We start from the raw sequence: 18067 nt of genomic DNA on the forward strand, positions 1-18067 counted from the left end.
GACAGTGAGATACCCAACCCCTCAATCATCAAGATTGCTTCCTTGCCTCTCCCTAGTTCCTTTTTTCTTATGCATTTCTTCCCTGCTATATACACTGCTAGTTTTAGTTAGGGAGATGGATTTGAGACTGAATTCCCATCTCCTTGGCTGCAGCACCCTATTAAAGCCTCCTTCCTTGGCAATACTCTTCATCTCAGTCATTGGCTTTCTGTGCGGCAAGCGGCAGGACCTAGATCAAAACCCAGGTGTTTTGGTAACAGTCACACTAACAGACTAGACACCTAGAATTCTCATTTTTCTACTTGCATCTTCTCCTCAGACCCCAAAAGCATTCAATTTGTATCACCTTGTACATCTTTTAAGTAGTCCTAAATTAAATAACTATATGGCAGCCAGCACTGTCTGGATGTGCTGATCTGGTGAGTACTCCTACTTGACAGATGAAAGGTAGAGACATGGCCTTCATAGAATTGCCTTGGAGTTATGAAGCAATTCTGCACTGTAGGGCAAGCACTGGTTTCCTGACTTCGGCCTCTACATACTCCCAATGACTCATAACCACGGTTACCTTATACTTTATACTTTGTGTTACATACTACTGATTTGTAGGCAGAGTTATGAAAGTACAGGTGAATAGACTTATTTTACAAATGGGTCCTTGGGCAGGAACAGTATGTCAATAATCATATTAACAAACTTAACATCTTTCATATTGTCTAATGCAAAGTTGTTTTATTAGTACTGTATGGTAGATGGTAGTTGGTAGAAATGAAGATGTACACACCACCTCCCCTTTCCACTCTGTTTTTTGTATATCCAAGTGTTCAGAGCTGATGCCAACCAGAAGACCTGCCAGTTAGGTTCCAACTTAATGGGAATAGATGACCTAACTTTCATTATTTCCAATATACTGTCAGGTGCTCTTCCAGCTTGGAGGCCTATTGTACAGTCTTACAAGATAATGAAGAAAAGTGAACCTAGCCAAATGATAGAGGTTGACAGGTGCTATAAATAGGACACACTCCCTCTAATGTGAGAAACTAGGTCACAGCATCCAAACACTCAACGTTGACAACATAATCCAAAAACACTTCTTCAAAACTGGCTACCCAAGAAGCACCCATCCCTTTGATTAATAAGACCAAGTTTTCCAGCAAGTAATTTCCTTCAGAAAATAAACCCAATCCAGCAAGTGATTTACAGCTGCCCCGTCCCACTTCCCCCAATCTCCTACCCACAGTGGCTGATGCTATAAAAGCAGGCCCTTGGAACACGTCTATGTCATAAACTATCCCAGGGTGTTGAAATTCTAAGTTGCTGTTTTATATTCCACTTGCTTTTAGTGCACAATTCAGATAATTTCTATTTCTATAACCCTTTTTATAAGCCCTTATTCTCAAAGTTGTCCCCTCTATAATTTCCCTTTCTATAACCAAAAGGGAACACCTGAGTCTCATGGCATTTAGAATCTGATTGTCATGTGAGACACTGACATAAAATCATGTGGTAGAGTCAAGTCTGTGTTTTTATTGCTGCTTAAACACTGAAACGCCATCTATGATTGGTGATTGGTACATAGCAACTGGTACTTAATCTTTTTTTTTTTTTGAGATGGAGTCTCACGCTGTTGCCCAGCCTGGAGTGCAGTGGCACGATCTTGGCTCACTGCAAGCTCCGCCTCCCGGGTTCACACCATTCTCCTGCCTCAGCCTCCCAAGTAGCTGGGACTACAGGCACCCACCACCACACCCGGCCAATTTTTGTATTTTTTAGTAGAGATGGGGTTTCACCGTGTTAGTCAGGATGGTCTCTTGTCTCCTGACCTCGTGATCCGCCCGCCTTGGCCTCCCAAAGTGCTGGGATTACAGGCATGAGCCACTGCGCCTGGCCATCTGGTACTTAGTCTTATAGTGGAAGGCATTCTGGGATATAACATAACTAATTTAACCACTTCCAGCTTCACTTCCTCATCTGTAAACAGAATTAAAAGGCCAGATTTGCAAAATTTTGGGGGTTACTAATGAACATGTATCTATACAAAGTACTTGGTTCATGTAGGGGCTCAATGATGGCTACTGTTATTTGCAGGATTACTAGAACACTTCCATTTATTTATGTCTCTTTGTTGCTCTGACAATCCCTCTGGCAAAAAAGTTACTGTACAGATAAAATTCTAGGTTCAAATTTGCTATGTAATGGATCCCTAGGCATGGAGAAAAAAGAGGGGAAGAATGGAAGGATTTTCTTAGTCCTCTGCGCCAGGCACTGCGTTAAGTATTTAATACTTACTGTTGCATGAAGTGGGTGGTCTTCCCCTTCTCCCCCAGGAGTTGGAGAGGGTGAGTCTCTGAGCAATCATGTGCAAGGCCTCTGGGCTGCCTTTGGATCTGGTAGGAGGTCTGACTCTAAAGTGTCAGCCTGTTTGTTTAAGGGATATTTCTGAAAGGAACCCATTTTGCTCTTGCTATTGCAGAAGTTATTGAGTAACTCCCATGTGGGCTGAGAGGTGAGGATAAGTCATTTAAAACCCAGGTCTCACTGGAAGATGGAGAGGGAGGGTTGCTATTTGTATCCTGACAGTTTTTCAGGTCAGTTGTGTTAAGGTTGGTCAGGCAGAAATGAAGAAGCAGGGCAAAATGAAAATACTTAAGAGCTAACTGCTACCCACACAAGTGTACTTTAAAAATGGTTTTATTGAATATTAATCAATTACAAGTACAGTGAGCTAGATGTTAAGCCAAAGCACAATTGCAGGTTAAATATAATCACAAAGATGTCTTAAATAGAAACCCACCAGGCAGGCAGGTTAAGTTCCTTGATGCCCTCCTTTGGAAAGAAGTGGAGGGTGAGGGAAAAAGGACTTCCATTTCAGGTGACAAGACGATGACGACTAGAGGACTTTAACATGCTGTAGGTGATTTCCCATGACCAAATCTGTAGGATTGCCAGATTTGGAAAAACCAAACAATGAGAAAAACCAGCATGCTCAGTTAAATTTGAATTTCAGACAAATAATGAATGCTTTTACTGTAAATATATGCCAAATATTGCATGAAACATTCTTAAGCGAAATTGTTTCTCTGAAATGCAAACTTAACTGGGCATCTTGTACTTGATCTGACAATCCTATAAATAGATAAATGCAAAAAAGAAAGGAGAGGGGGTTGGAACCCCTGCCACTGGTGGGTCACACAGATACTAAAAATAAAAACAACACCAATAATGAACCAAAGAGTCACTCCACTGGTTACTCACACAGACTAACATCACAATGAGAAAACACAATTACTACTCCGAGTGCTGTTGCCGGGCAACACTCTACATTTCCTCAAAGCTGGTTTTGTAAATGTTTTGAGAAACCTTGATAAAAGTACCTTTTTAGTTTGTAGGTATCAAAGACAAATATTACTACTACAAAGATAAGATGAACTTGAAACAATGGGAGCAGAAGCAGGTGTTATACGCACAGGAAGAGTTTCAGTGTTTTGTGTCATGGAGACAGTGTTTACACACTCAAGGTCATCTTCTAGGTCTAGGCTTTTGGCCTCAAAGATCTGTGTTCTTTCCCAACTTTGACTGGGTTTTCTAGCCTTTCATCCTGAACTTTGGGAGGGGTGCACGGGTGTGTGAGGGACACCCCACTACCAGGGTTCAACTGCATTTCTCTGCAAACACTCTGAATCAACACAAGGGCTTTCAGGGCTGCCTGCAGAAATGGGTAGACTGATGAAAAAGAAATCACAGAACAACCTGAATTCTGGAACATGAGAGAAACCTCTTTGAAAGGATGGGTGGTAGGGCAGGTGCGACGACGTGAAGTGTAAAGCAAAAAAGAATGTGAAAGAAGGAAAAGCCGAAATGCAATCTCCAGTGAAAATGTTATTTCAGAGGAGGCAGAACTCTCTGGCAATGTATAAAAGTGGTCATACTACCACCATATTTGGTCATACAAAGTATATAAAATCTTTAGCTTCCTCTAGGTTTTCACTTTAGTATAACCAAAGTTTACATTTTAAAACAATTAACAAACACAGCTTGCATATCACTCATATTCTACAAGGTATCACAGTTGCTGTCGTATCCCCACATACACAATTGAATAGGCTTTGAAATCTTTCCAGCACTTCTCCAAACCAGAAATCTGGTAGCTTAGGAATTTCCGATATGGAGAAATTGAAATGGATTAATTTTAATCAGCTCCATTGCATGTAAGGGAATATTCCTTAGGAAATATACCATCATAAAATAAGATGAACAGGTCTGGAACACATGGAGACATGGCCGACTCACTGACACACCTTTCAAACACTAAGAAATGGGACTATAATATTTTATTTATTAAAATATAAAAGGTTAAAAAGTTTCTGCCATAGTTAAGGCTTTGTAGAGGAGAAAAATTTAATTTATGAATAGCAGAATGCACACTTTGCTGAAGAAGCCTCATGTTTTAGAGTAGTATTTTTCGAGTGCATTTCCTTTCCATATGCTAGATGTGTACAATAGCTCAGACATCACTTTTGCGATTACTTTTTCACTTCTTTGTCACTGATCTGACATTAAACAAATTTAACTTTACTCTTTAAATACATTTCTGACATGAAATCCTATCCTAATGTCAGTTTTGAACACCTGCCAAATTAGTAAGATTTATAGCTTTACGTGAGATAATTAATCCAACAGAAAACACAAGAAGAAGGCTATTTGTCACAGATATCACACAAGTGGGATTCGGATACAACGGGGGAAAGGTGATTGAAAATACACACCACTTCTGTTTGCAAGGCCATAGACAGGAATCCAGATAGTGCACATGTTAAAAAGGCGGGGGTGGGGGCAATGCCCAATAACCCTTCGTGCGATTGGGCGAGACACTGAAACAGAAAAACCTAGACAACTTATTGCATTCTAATGCTGTTCTCCAGCATAAATCAAAATTTTATTTTTTGTAAAATGGATACAATAATAGAATGTTAATCTACATTATTTGCTTGCCATATTCAGGCATTTCTCTGTATATTTCAATGCACTTTGCTATTTTGAGAGCAAAGGGAAATCAGTCTAGCCACTAACATCAAGCTCAAAGGAGTATAAGGATGCTATTTCATGAAAACATCCTAATGTTGATTCTACTTATGCTGCTTGAAAAGCTAGAAATTCCAAACTCCAAGAAGGAAAAGGAAAACAAGAATCCTGGTTGCACTGCTGTTATTTTGCATAGAATCAAAACTCTGGGTTACATGCTGTCATTTGTTAACAAAGCGGCAGAGTGTTCGGAGCAAAGCGCCTGAGGCCTAATACCCATTCCTGGTTGTGATACAAAAACTAAGAGGTATCTGGTCTCCTTTTTTAAGACCCAAGATGAGGAGAAAATGAAGGGAGTCAAAGGTCATTGTTGGAGCTAATTTTAATTCTAGACTAGTAATTTAGGAAAGAGGGAAGGAGGTCAAATACAGGGAAGGAGGTCAAATACAAGGAGAAAATTTCGGGACCAGGGCACTTAATTTATGCCTGAGTTAAGCATCCAGTAGACCAACAGCAGGTAAACTGGAACCATCAGGTCTGGAGAAGCCCTTTAGTTTTGGAACTCGCGTAAAGCTGGTGGAGACGTTCAGATTCTTTCTTCCATGTGGTTAGGGAAACAGAGGGGCCATTTCGGGGTAGGCCATATTGGATGAGCCTAACTTGCTAGTATTTCTATATAGTACATACACAAAAAATGAAAGACATCAGCCTAATTTAATGCCATGCTTTTATATTGGAAAGGGTTCTTCATACGGCTACAGATGAAAATCCGAAATGTAATAAACTTTCGCTAACTTTTGAGTGTACTCACGTGACCTTTGGTTTTCAAGTTCTGAAAAAAATGTATTTGGCTCCTGTGATATATCCATTAACCCACTGTCTTAAGCAGATGCGTAATATATGCACACTCTTTCAAGAACTACTATATACTTGAATCATTATAAGACAAGAAGCACCGCAAATGTCTTCCTTACACAGTACCTTCACTTGGCACACAGAACATGAGACATATAACACTGGCAGTTTAAATATTGAACCACAGTTTAACTTCTCAAGTGTAAGGACCAAGATGAAAACTGGCGCATCCATTAATCTAGTTAGTACGATGGAAACAACATACAACCACAGTTAGGTAGTGGTTTATCTTTTTAATGAAGCTATAAAGCTTTCCATATCTATATCATATTAACTCTTTTACTTAACTAAAAATCACAGCTGTGTTTACCATTTTAAACTACGTCTGGGGTAAGGTAAGTAATACACACTTGACAGCTACTGAAAACTGCACAGACGGCAATTTCTTCAACCCTTTGTTACAGCAAAAGAGATGGAAAGAAGGGGAAAAAAAGCCCTCTTAATGAATATGAACTCATCAAAGCTTCACATGGAAATCTAGTGCTATTAAACAAGTAGCCAAGACACAAACACCCAGCTTGGGTCACTGAAACTTCAAAAGAAGCAACAACTGAGGCTAATTCTTGATTTAATTTTGAGGACCCATGCAAAATTCAGCTACAAACATTCAAACTAGTCTGGATGCCTAGTTCCAGCACTGGGTTGAAGCCAAAATCAAAGCAAAATGTGTCTATTTTAAGAGTCTATTTCTAGAAGTTTTGCATGTAACCATTTTATTTTGCTTCAGGAGATTAAAGGAGGTCACAGCTTAATCACCTTGCATTAAACCCATCGTTTTCAGGGCTTTGAATTGCAATGGCAAGTTTGTGTCACACTGTCTTTCCTATTCCTCCTCGTGTTTTTATTTCTTTCGCTTCAAAGCAGAGTAGATGCACAGTATATCAAGTAAATAAGTTAGTGCACTCAATTCATATTCAGTTAAGGTGAAAAGGGCAAGTGTAAGAACTATAAGGGATAATTTTTTTATAAATGTCAATGGCACTTGGTAAATGTTGATGAAAATAAACAGTAATTTCACAAAGAAAATTGTACGGTATTTCTTTCTCACCTTCATTTAAAAAAATAACGGAAAGGGCTTTGGTTTCAATTTTTGTTCTCCTTGTCTAAATACACTACGAAGTTTGAAGAAACGGTTCAAAAATTTAATGCAAGGGTCTTTATGAACTATTTGAAGCATGCCACTCAAAATAAACCCCAAATCTGGAGTGAACAAAAAAGTCCTTGCATTTGTGTGTATCTATCCACTATTCGGGTCTGAATCCCAGCTTTCTCAACTACAGAAACAATAAAGTGGTATTTTTGTGACCCTAATGAAGTACAGTAATTTCACTGACTTTTGAAATAAGGCAGCTAATTTGGAGGAGGGTAACAATCCCAACAGTACAGATTAAGGGAAGGGAAGCATTTATTTTTTGGAGGCATCCCCTGGATCCATTGGGGCTGCAATGATACAGAACCATACGCTCCTCACCCTCCTTAATGCAGCTCTTCCTTCACAGCCTCCCCAGTTTTTTCACCTTGGAACTCAAGCCTGTGTCAACCTGCATCTCCAGTACTGTCCCGAAGACTTCTGTGGCAGGCTTGTGTTGGAAAGAGCAAGTGGCCTTCGCCGGCTTGGACTTCTCTGAATTTAGGAGTTCCTAAGTCAGGTTGGTGTTTGTGCCCTTCCCTTCCTTGTAAGGTAGGCCGATTCATAAAAGGATACTAAAACTTGATGTTTTTTCCTTTTCATCTCAATTTATGGTAATGAGAAGTGCAGCTACAGAGCAAAAAAATTTTAAAAAGTGGAAACTGAATCTTGCTCAGCCAGAAGCTTGGGTTGCACTGCGAATGATTTTGTCAGCGTGACTTTGTGCAAAATATCCTCAAGAAGGCTCTGGCTCATTTTCAAAGTAACCAAAAAAAACACAAAAACCAAAAAACAAACAAACAATAGCCAATGATGCACGTCTGGCAAATCAAAAACAAGCTTGTCGCCTGTCATATGTGTATATTTGTTATATACACGTGTCATGCATAACAAAACAAATGTAGTGTGTGAATCGTGAACATTTGAAAAAGCATTGGTTTTCTTATTTTCCATTTCCAATTCTAGATCGAAGCAATCTTGTTTTAGAAATGGATAATTGCAGTGAAAATGAGCCTGAGATATGTTAAAAGGCCGCCCCTGTAAACATTTCCTCAAAGGGAACAGTAGCAGTTGAGTATGTATCAGTTACTCATACTATTCATCACTATAGCAATGCTTTATAAAAGACAAACAGCTTATTTCTAGGCTGTCAGGGACTTGTAGAATATTGATGTTGTTGTTAGAAACAATCCTCTGTAATCCAGTCCCAGGGTGAAATCTGATCTGGCCTTCACCAGCAGGCATTCACTAGGTCTTCTGCTCTGCGGCTGTTGCGGTCTGGGAAGGGGCTTCTGGCTTCATGATCTGGTAAGTGATGAGATACTCTGGGTATGCCTGGGAAGGACAAGAAGAAAAACAAATCACCCTTCTAGTAGGCACAATATTAAAGCCTTACTGAATGTGGAAGCCTCAAAGGCTGTTAATCGTGACCAATATTCTATATAGACTCAGTTTAATAGGCGCCCGAACAATCTGAGGTTCACTTACTTAACTGTAAATAAATGTCTATAAACCCTACAATCTAGAAAACTGAATGTTATTTCTACTTTGAATACTGTAAATTAAACTCCATTCATCCCTATTAGAGAGCCATGTGTCATAAGCAGGGAAACTAAGGCCCGAGATAGCACTAATATCTTTCTTTTTCACCTCACAGAGCATTAGTGCTGTCACACAGCGTGTGTTCAATAAAAGTTTGCTAAATGAAAGAAAAATTTTGTTGAATCCAGTCCAAATTGATCATAGAAGATGATGTAACCCACTGAGCTAGAAGGAGTAAGGGTGAGATGCACTGAGTCACCAATAACCCAGAAACAACAGTTGGGGAACAATTTTTAAAAACTGACTACTCAAAGGCATCATTTACAGGGAAAAGAAGGGTTCCGATTTAGACTGGCCTCCTTCATATTCTCTTTCTCTTTTTTCTTGCAATCAGTAAAACACAAGGCTGTGTCTGGAATGGGAAGAGTACTTCTTGGTGGGAGCAGGAAAAAGAAGGCTCATCAGAGGAAGCTGCTGAAAACCTCAACCAGAAATTGCAACGAAGGCAGCAATTTGGAAGGAGAGGTAGGACGCCCCTTAGTGAGTAGACTACATAGGAATTCTTCAGCCGTAACTATAACGTGACAATGAAACTAGACTCAGTAGTTCAGAGTGGTCTGTGACTAAAAGAAGACTCTTGGGTGAGCAAAGTGTTTTGGGGACCAAAAATAGTTTGTTCAACGCTGACCAACAAATTACTTGCATATAGATACAGGATAAGATAATAAAAGGAAAGAACGATAAGTAAAAACTGAATAGTAATATTAGGATTTTTGTGAGAACTAAATGCAAAAGTCTTAGAATAGGTCTGGCATAGTAAGGATCTATTATTGTTATTATGTTTATTAGTATTACTCATTAGAGAGTACTCCCTCCTAAAAGGTCTCAGCAAGGACTTTAAAAATAACAAAAAAACTTAAATATGTTAAGTTCTGTCTATATATATATATATATATATGGAACCATTCATAATATTCTTTTCCATAATTCCAGTCGGCTCTGATTTTAGTTAAAAACAACAACAGTTTCTATTTTAGTACATTTAGTGGGAAGAAACGAAGATTGAAAATCTCTCCTGACTTTCCAATCTGAAGTCTCAGTAGCAAGTCTGTACTTTTATTTTTGGGAGAATATTACAGTTTCTCACAAAAGAAACTATCTGTAGTTTTATCTTAAGACGTACACTTAATTTTTGAAGTGGTTTACTAAAACAATCTAGGTCAAATGCCTATTGCTAATTCTAGAGTTGGGTATAAAAAATCTAGCAAAGCTCAAATACTGGTAAAAACTGAAAATACTAATTAATCGACCAGGTGGTTTAATGGTCAAGAAAACTATTTATCACCAGCATCCATGTATTGAGCATCTACCACATAAGAACACTCTGGTGTGAGCTGTGGACCCTGCTGTGAAGGAGCTTACCATGCAGACAGACAAAAACAGGATAAATGTAAAAAGAACACGGCTGGCATATGCTGAGTGTCAAAAATGAGTGGACGCCCACTCCTACTTCCTTTTGTCCGAGTGAAGTTTAATATCTATAATACTTTCTATGACATTTTACTTGCGTTAAAGCTGTTGAAGCAAAGGAGTCAATAGTGCCAGTGTCTGCATTTAGATAGCTCATGATTTAAGGGGATCCCTGACACACGTCCATCTTAGGCGCATTCTATGATTCTAATGGCATGGGTTACTTAAAGGTCCTTATCTAAATGCTCCCGGTTCCTAATGATTAGGCTACTGAATTGTTTCTCTGTACCCTTTAAGATACTAATTAATCAATCACAGTCTAGAGGGATTAAAGGTAAGGGAATTACTAAACTGCAGAAGCAGAAGGGCCTAAGGGACCAAAAACCATCATTTTCAGTCAGGTCACTTTAAATCCATGCTGGTTATACCAGCATAGGATGTACATTATGTATTTATTTACTTATTTTTTAAATACACAACCACTTCTGCTAACTCATTTTCTGAATTTTCTTCTTAGTCCAAATCCCTAACACTAAAATTTGAATTCAAATGCTCTCAGTTTATGTCTCATAGAGGTGAGGAAGGGACCGTCATGCTCTCTTGAATGATTCTGTATGTTTGGAAATCATTCTGTTCTATAGTCTTTTCTTCTCCAGGTTAAGTAATTCTGCATTGTTCACATCAGTTCAGTAAAGTAGCTGAAATCTCTGGAGCAACCAATGAGCAGAGAAAACCTCTCCTTCATGTCTAATGCGAAGTTTAAAGTACAACATATACAAATACCACTGACATCTTAGGTCCAATCATATGTTATAATCAGAGCCATTTTTCTTTCCAAGTACAGTTCAGTTAATCTTCAATATATCTTTTCAATCTTCAAGAAAGAAACAATCCCACCAATAACAAATACTACTACTCATATCCATCCTCAATCAGAAACACATAAAACATGTGTGTTTTTGAAAGTTAAACATTAATAGTGAAAGATGATTTAGAGTATGACTAAGGAGAATGAAATAAAAGTTAGCAAAGGAAAACTTCCCTATAAAATCAGCAAAAACTGCTCATGAGAAAGTACTCAATTAGCAGACACTAGAGTTAACATGATCCACTGTACAAGTATACCTGAATATGGAAGAGAAATTATCCTCCCCTGAAATAAGATAAATGCTGAGTGCATTTCTTTATTCAGGCATTTTTTTCTTTCAAATAAGTTTTGTATTAATCACTCTCCAACATTATTTCATGAGAGACTCTGACTAAATTATCAAGTCAAATTTTACCTGGGAGATGGTTAATTAGTAAATTTCAGAAAAGTAAACTTTTACTTATCTTCTAAGTATTCCTTATTATTTCTTTGTACCCAATTATGAAATAAATATTTACCACTATAGATAACTTATATTTAAAATATATGGTAAAGAGAACTGAAACCACTCATTATCACCATATTCTTATGTTGTGGGTGAATAAATCACTCATTAATACTTGGTGATAACCATATTCTTATGTTGTGGGTGAATCTATGTTTGGTATATATTATGTAAATGTTAAAAAATACCAGACATACGAATATATTAAAATTTATTTAACAATTCTACTTTTGCTGAAATTTTGTTTAAATTTTGTTTAAATTTTTTATTATGATAATCAAGACAGTGATGACTATCCATATATTCATATATATAGTGTGTGTGTGTGACTATCACTGATTATTCCAATACAAATTTCTAGAAGTATAATTACTGAATAAAAGTAAAAAAAAAAGCTTCTTTTCTGGAAGTTTAAGGTTTATGATTTAAACAGAAAAACATGACAAATTTATTCCTTCCTTTTTAAAAACTTTTTATTTGGAAACAGCTGCCAACTTAGAAGTAAGTTGCAAAAATTAAAATGGTACCAAAAAAAGCTACATAACCTTACCCAGATCTACCTTTGGGCAGGTTTTATTTATCTTATTTGCTTTATCATTTGCCCCTTCCCCATCTCTGTATACTTGATATACCCACACCCACATATACACACTCCTGCATACACACACACACACACACACACACGCATTTTCTCCAAAATGTTTACAAGTTATATACATCATCATGGTCCTTCATCCCTAAATATGCCAGCATATATTTTCTAAGCATAGAGACATTGCCTTACGTAAGTACAGAATCAACCTTATAATTTTACATTTATATAATCCTTTTATTTAATGTCCATATTCCAATTCTGTCAGTTGATCTAATGATGTACTTTCTCTTGCAATACTGGATGCAGTTTGGGCGCAGAAGGCTAACTTAGTTTTCATGTCTCTTGGGCCTCATGTAATCTGGAAAGTTAGCACAGCCTGTCTTTTATAATATTAACTTTTTTGAAGAATACAATCTTTCAACATTAAAAAAAGTAAAACATTCCTCATTTTGATTAGACTTACATGATGCATTTTTGGCTGGAATGCCGCAGAGATGTCATGCCTTTAGAGTATCCACCTAGAGAGACAATATGAGCCTATCTATCTGTCCCTCACTGGTGATGTGGATTTTCATGATCTGGTCAAGGCACTGTCCCCTTTCTCCAATATCTAATTACTACTTCCCCCAGCCCCCTTTGAAAGTAAGTCTGTAATAAGAAAACCATGCAAATATTCTTCTCCTCAGTGAAACAATGCCCATATTTAGCATCCATTAATAATTCCTGCCTGGTCTAATAATGGGTACATGATGAATCCCATGTCATCCCTCCCTCCCTCCACCCCTCTTTCCCTGTTTCTCCCTCCCCCTCCTCCCTCCCTCCCTCCACCCCTCCTTCCCTCCCTCCACCCCTCCTTCCCTCCCTCCACCCCTCCTTCCTGTTTCTCCTCCTGCCTCTTTCTCCCTCCCTCCTCTTTCTCTCACCCCTTCTTCCCCATCCATCCCTCCCTACCTCCGTCTCCTCTCCCTCCCTCCCCTGTCCCTCTATCCCTTCTTTCCTCCTCCCTTTCTCCCTCTCACTCCCTTCCTCTCTCTCCCTCCCTCCCTCTCTCTCCCCTTCTCTCCCTCTCTCTCCCTTCTCTCCCTCTGCCTCCCTATACCTCTCTCTCCCTCACTCCATCCTCCTCACTCCCTCTTCCTCCCTCTCTCACTCTCCCCCTCTCACTCTCCCCCCTCCGTCCTCTCTCTCTCCTGTCCTTCCCTCTCTTCCTCTTCCCCTCTGCCTCCCTCTCTCACTGTCCTCCTCTGCCTCCCTCTCTCCCTCCCTCTCTCACTGTCCCCCTCTGCCTCCCTCTCTCCCTCCCTCTCTCACTGTCCCCCTCTCTCCCTCTCCCCGACTCCCTCTCACTCTCTCCGTTTCCCTCCTCCTCTCCCTCCCTTTGCCTCCCTTTCACTGTCTCCCTCTCCCTCCCTCTCCCCCCCACTCTCTCCCCCCGACTCTCTACCCCCCTCCCTCTGCCTCCCTACACCTCTGTTTCCCTCACTCCATCCTCCTCACTCATTCCCTTGTCCCTCCCTCCCTCTCTCTCGCTCTCCCTCCCTCCCACCCTCTCCATTCTCTCCCTCTCTCCGTCTCCCTTCCTCCATCTCTCCCTACATTCCTCCCTCCCCCCTGCCCTTCCATCCTCACTCTCCCTCCCTTCCTTCGGCTCTCTCTCCTCCTCTCCCTTCCTTCCTCCCCCGCTTCCTCTCTCCCTTGCTTCCTTCCTCTCACTCTTTCCCTCTGCCTCCCTCTCTCACTCCCTCTCACTCTCTCCCTCTGCCTCCTACACCTCTCTTTCCCTCACTCCATCCTCCTCACTCATTGCCTTGTCCCTCCCTCCCTCTCTCTTCCTCTGCCTCCCTCCCACCCTCTCCTTCTCTCTCCCTCCCTCTCTCTTTACCTCTGTCCGTCTCCCTTCCTTCCTCCCTCTCTCCCTCCTGCCCTGCCATCCTCACTCTCCCCCTCCTGCCCTGCCATCCTCACTCCTCCCTCCATCCTCACTCTCCCTCCCTTCCATCCTCACTCTCCCTGCCTTCCATCCTCACTCTCCCTCCCTTCGGCTCTCTCTCTCCGTCTCTCCCTTCCTTCCTCTCTTTCTCCCTTCCTTCCTCCCTCCCTCCCTTCCTCCCTCTCTCACTCTCTACCTCTGCCTCCCTCTCTCAGTCTCTCCCTCTGCCTCCCTCTCTCACTCTCTCCCCTGCCTCCCTCTCTCACTCTCTCCCTCTGCCTCCCTCTCTCAGTCTCTCCCTCTGCCTCCCTCTCTCACTCTCTCCCCCTGCCTCCCTCTCTCACTCTCTCCCTATGCCTCCCTACACCTCTTTCCCTCACTCCATCCTCCTCACTCATTCCCTTGTCCCTCCCTCCCTCTCCATTCTCTCTCTCCCTCTGTCCGTCTCCCTTCCTTCCTCCATCTCTCCCTCCTGCCCTTCTCTCTCTCTCCCTCCCTTCCTTCAGCTCTCTCTCTCCTTCTCTCCTTTCCTCTTTCTCCCTTCCTTCCTCCCTCCCTCCCTTCCTCTCTCCCTTGCTTCCTCCCTCTCTCATTCTCTCCCTCTGCCTCTCTCTCACTCTCTCCCTCTGCCTCTTTCTCTCTCTCCCTCCCTACACCTCTTTCCCTCATCCCTCCCTCCCTTTCTCCCATCCTCTCCATTCTCTCTCCCTCCCTCCATCTCACTTCCTTCCTCCATCTCTCCCTCCCTTCCGTCAGCTCTCTCCCTCCCTTCCTTCCTCTTTCTCCCTTCCTCCCTCCCTTCCTTCCTCTCTCTCGCTTCCTCCCTCTCTCCCTCGCTTCCTCCCTCCCTTCTTTCTCTCTCTCCCCTTTCGTTCCTTCCTCTCTCTCTCTCCCTCCTTTCCTTCCTTCTTCTCTTTCCCTTCCTTCCTTTCTCTCCCACTCTCATCCTTCCTTCCTCTCTCTAGCTCTCCTTCATTTCCTGTCTCCCTCACTCTCTTCCTCTATCTCTCTCCCTTCTTCTCTCAATCCCTTCCTCCTCCTCTTTCTCCCTCCATTCCTCCTTCCCTCCCTCTTTTCTGTCTTCCTCTCTCCCTCCCTTTCTTCCTCTCTCCCTGCCTTATCTCTCTCTCCCCATCTCTCCCTCCCTCATTCTCCCTTCCTCCCCCGCCATTCCCTCCCTTCTTCTCCCTTCCTCCCTGCCTTCCTCTCTCTCCCTCCCCCCTTCCTTCCTGTCTCCCTCCCTTCCTCCCCACCTTCCTTTCTCTCTCCTTCCTCCATTCCTCCTCTTTCTCCCTCCATTCCTCCCTCTTCCTCTCACTCTCTCCTTTTCTTCGTCTCTCCCTCCCTTCTTCTCTCTTCCTCCCTCCCTTCTTCTCTCTCCCTCCCTTCATTCTCCCTTCTCCTTCTCCCTTCCTTCCTCTTTCTCTCCTTCCCTTCCTTCCTCCCCCTCTCCCTCCTTTCCTGCCCCCTCTACTTCCCTTCTCGTTTCTCTCTCTTCCTACCTTTTCTCTCTCCCTCCCCCTTCTTTCCTCTCTCCCACTCTCTCCCTCCCTTCCTCCCTCTCTCCCTTCCTCTCACTTTCTCCCTTCCTTGTTCTCTCCTTCCTTCTTCTCCTTCCTTCCTGTCTCCCTCCCTTCCTTCCTCTCGCTCTTTCTCCCTTCCTTCCTGTCTCCCTCCCTCCCCTCTTTCCCTTCCTCCCTTCCTCTCATTCCCTCCCTCCTTAGCTTCCTCTCTCTCCCTCCCTTCCTTCTTTTCTGTCTCTCCTGCTCTCCCTTCTTTCTTTCATATCTCTTTTGCTCCCTCCCTTCCTTCCTCTCTCTCTCCTCCCTCCCTTCCTGCCTCTCTCCCTCCCTTTCCATCTCTCTCCCCCTCTTCCTCTCTTCCATCATCTTCTCTTTCCTCCCTCCCTCTGATTCCTTCCCTCCCTCCCTTCTTCTATCTCTCCCTCCCTTCCTCCCTCTCTCCCTTTCCTTCCTCTCTCACTCCTTCCCTCCTCTCTCTCCTTCCCTTCTATCTTTCCCTCCCTTCCTTCGTCTGTCTCCCTCCCTTCCTCTCTCTCTCCCTCCCTTCCTTCATCTCTCTCCCTCCCTTCCTCCCTCTCTGCCTCCCTCCCTATCTTCCTGTCTCCCTCCCTCCCTTCCTCCCATTCTCCCTCACTACCTTCCTGTCTCCCTCCCTCCCTTCCTCCCATTCTCCCTCACTTCCTCTCTCCCTCCCTCCCTTCCTTCTTCTCTCCCTCACTCTCTCTTCCTTTCTTCCTCCCTCCCATCCTTCCTCTCTCTAGCCCTCGCTCCCTCCCTCTCCTTCCCTTCCTCCCTTTCTCCCTCTATTCCTCCTTCTGTTCCTCCTTTCCTTCCTCTCTCCCTCCCTTTCCCTCTCAATCCCTTTCTCCCTTTCTCCCTCCATTCCTCCCTCTTTCTCTGTCCCTCCTTCCCTCCCTTTTCTCTCCCTTCCTTCCTTCTGCTCTTCCTCACTCTCTCCCTTCCCCTCTCTAGCTCTCTCCTTCCCTTCCTTCCTCTCTCCCTCCCTTCCTCCCCCATCCCTCCCTCTCTCTCCCCCCTTCTCCCTACCCCCCTTCTCCTCTCTCTTCCTACCTTCCTTTTTTCTCTCTCCCTACCTTCCTTTTTTTCTCTCTCTACCTTACTTTTTTTCTCTCTCCTTCCTCCAATCCTTCGTCTCTTGCCCTCCCTTCCTCTCTCTCCTTCCCTCCGTTCCTTCCTCTCTTGCTTTCTCCCTTCCTTCCTCTCTCCCTCCCTCCCTTCCTGCCTCTCCCACTCCATTCATCCCTCTCTTTCCCTCCCTCTTTCCTTCCTCTCTTCCTCCCTTCCTTCTTTCCTCTCTCCCTTTCTCCCTTCCTCTCTCGCTTTCTCCCTTGCTTCCTCGCTCACTCTTTCTCCCTCCCTTCCTTCCTCTCTCTCCCCTTCTTTCCTTCCCTCTCTTTCCCTCCCTCCCTCCTTCCTCTCTCTCCTTCCTCTTGCTCCCTCCCTTCTTCTCTCCCTCCCTTCCTCTTTTTCTCCCTTGCTCTCTTCCTCCCTTCCTTCCTCTCTCCTCCCTCCTTTCTCCCTCCCTCCCTTTCTCTCTCCCTCCCTTCTTTCCTCACTCTCTCCCTCCCTTCCTTCTTCTCTCTCTCTTCCTCCCTCTCTCTCTTCCTCCCTCACTTCCTTCCTTCCTCTCTCTTCTCTCCCTCCTTTCCTTCCTGTCTCTCTCTCTCTCCCTCCCTCCCTTCCTTGGTTTCTCTCTCTCATATACACACACATGCTTATATTAATACTTACCCATAAATTTACATGGTTCTACACACACACACACGTTAGAAACCATGAGATCATAGTAATACTTCCAATTTTAGTCCACCCTTAGAGTCTTTCTTACCTTCTCCATTCCATATTTGTATGTCCCTTCTTCTACCATGAGAACTTTGGCTCCTCAAATCAATACATCAACATATCCACTCATGTGCTCAATCCTATAACATACCTAAGAGTTTCACTGTTTTGCCCACAGTATCACCATCAACAGATTTACTAAAAGGAGTTCAGGATTTCTTTGTCAGTCTTCCCCCAACAGCATTCCCTACCCTGCCCATGACTGAAGGCATAGTGTAAAATACTGTTTTCATAGGTTATATGTATTTAGTTATTTCCTTCTTTATTTGTCTCTTTTAGTGTAGTTATGGTGTTCATTTGAAAATCAGTTACATTCAGACAAATTGTTTTTGTTTTTGGACAAATCCTGTGGCATGTACATCCGTGAAGACCCACTAACAGCAGCTGCCCTGGCATGCTGTGCATGAAGTGGCACAAGGCATTAGTTCAGAGCCGCAGGCCTCAAAATGGCATGAGGGCCCAAGCCTTTGTTTCTCAGATGCCCTCTTGTCCACAGTGTGTTATGTGGCTGACAGCTACTAATGGATTTTATGTAAAAAGTTGATGTCCAAGAATTATTTTGATACCTTTATTTTGTATCTGAAGTAATTAATACTAGCACACTGTGTGGTGGATATTTCATTGAAAAGTTTCCTCAAGTCTTACACGGTCTCTGTGCTCTGTTGACATGTTTGTGAACTTGGGTGTGCTTGTTTGGTGAGTAAC

The 18067-nt window shown here is 42.6% G+C and overlaps 1 protein-coding gene across 4 annotated transcripts in view; it reads right to left on the reverse strand.

Moving 5' to 3' along the window:
• Positions 1–2675: 2675 nt before the first annotated feature.
• Positions 2676–18067, reverse strand: part of TNKS (tankyrase) — a 221247-nt gene continuing 205855 nt past the window's right edge. Inside the window, exons 27-28 of one of the 4 annotated variants that reach the window (XM_030812401.1) lie at positions 12510–12564; positions 2676–8401 (exon numbers count right to left, since the gene is read on the reverse strand). In XM_030812401.1, coding sequence (XP_030668261.1) covers positions 12544–12564 — 21 coding nt within the window. In that variant the 3' untranslated portion in view covers positions 2676–8401; positions 12510–12543. Of the gene's footprint in view, positions 12565–18067 lie in introns of all 4 variants that reach the window. The other 3 variants (XM_030812400.1, XM_030812399.1, XM_030812398.1) reach the window with 3 other exon arrangements.

The sequence above is a fragment of the Nomascus leucogenys genome, chromosome 4 (genome assembly GCF_006542625.1).
Source record: "Nomascus leucogenys isolate Asia chromosome 4, Asia_NLE_v1, whole genome shotgun sequence".
Lineage (NCBI taxonomy): Eukaryota > Metazoa > Chordata > Mammalia > Primates > Hylobatidae > Nomascus > Nomascus leucogenys.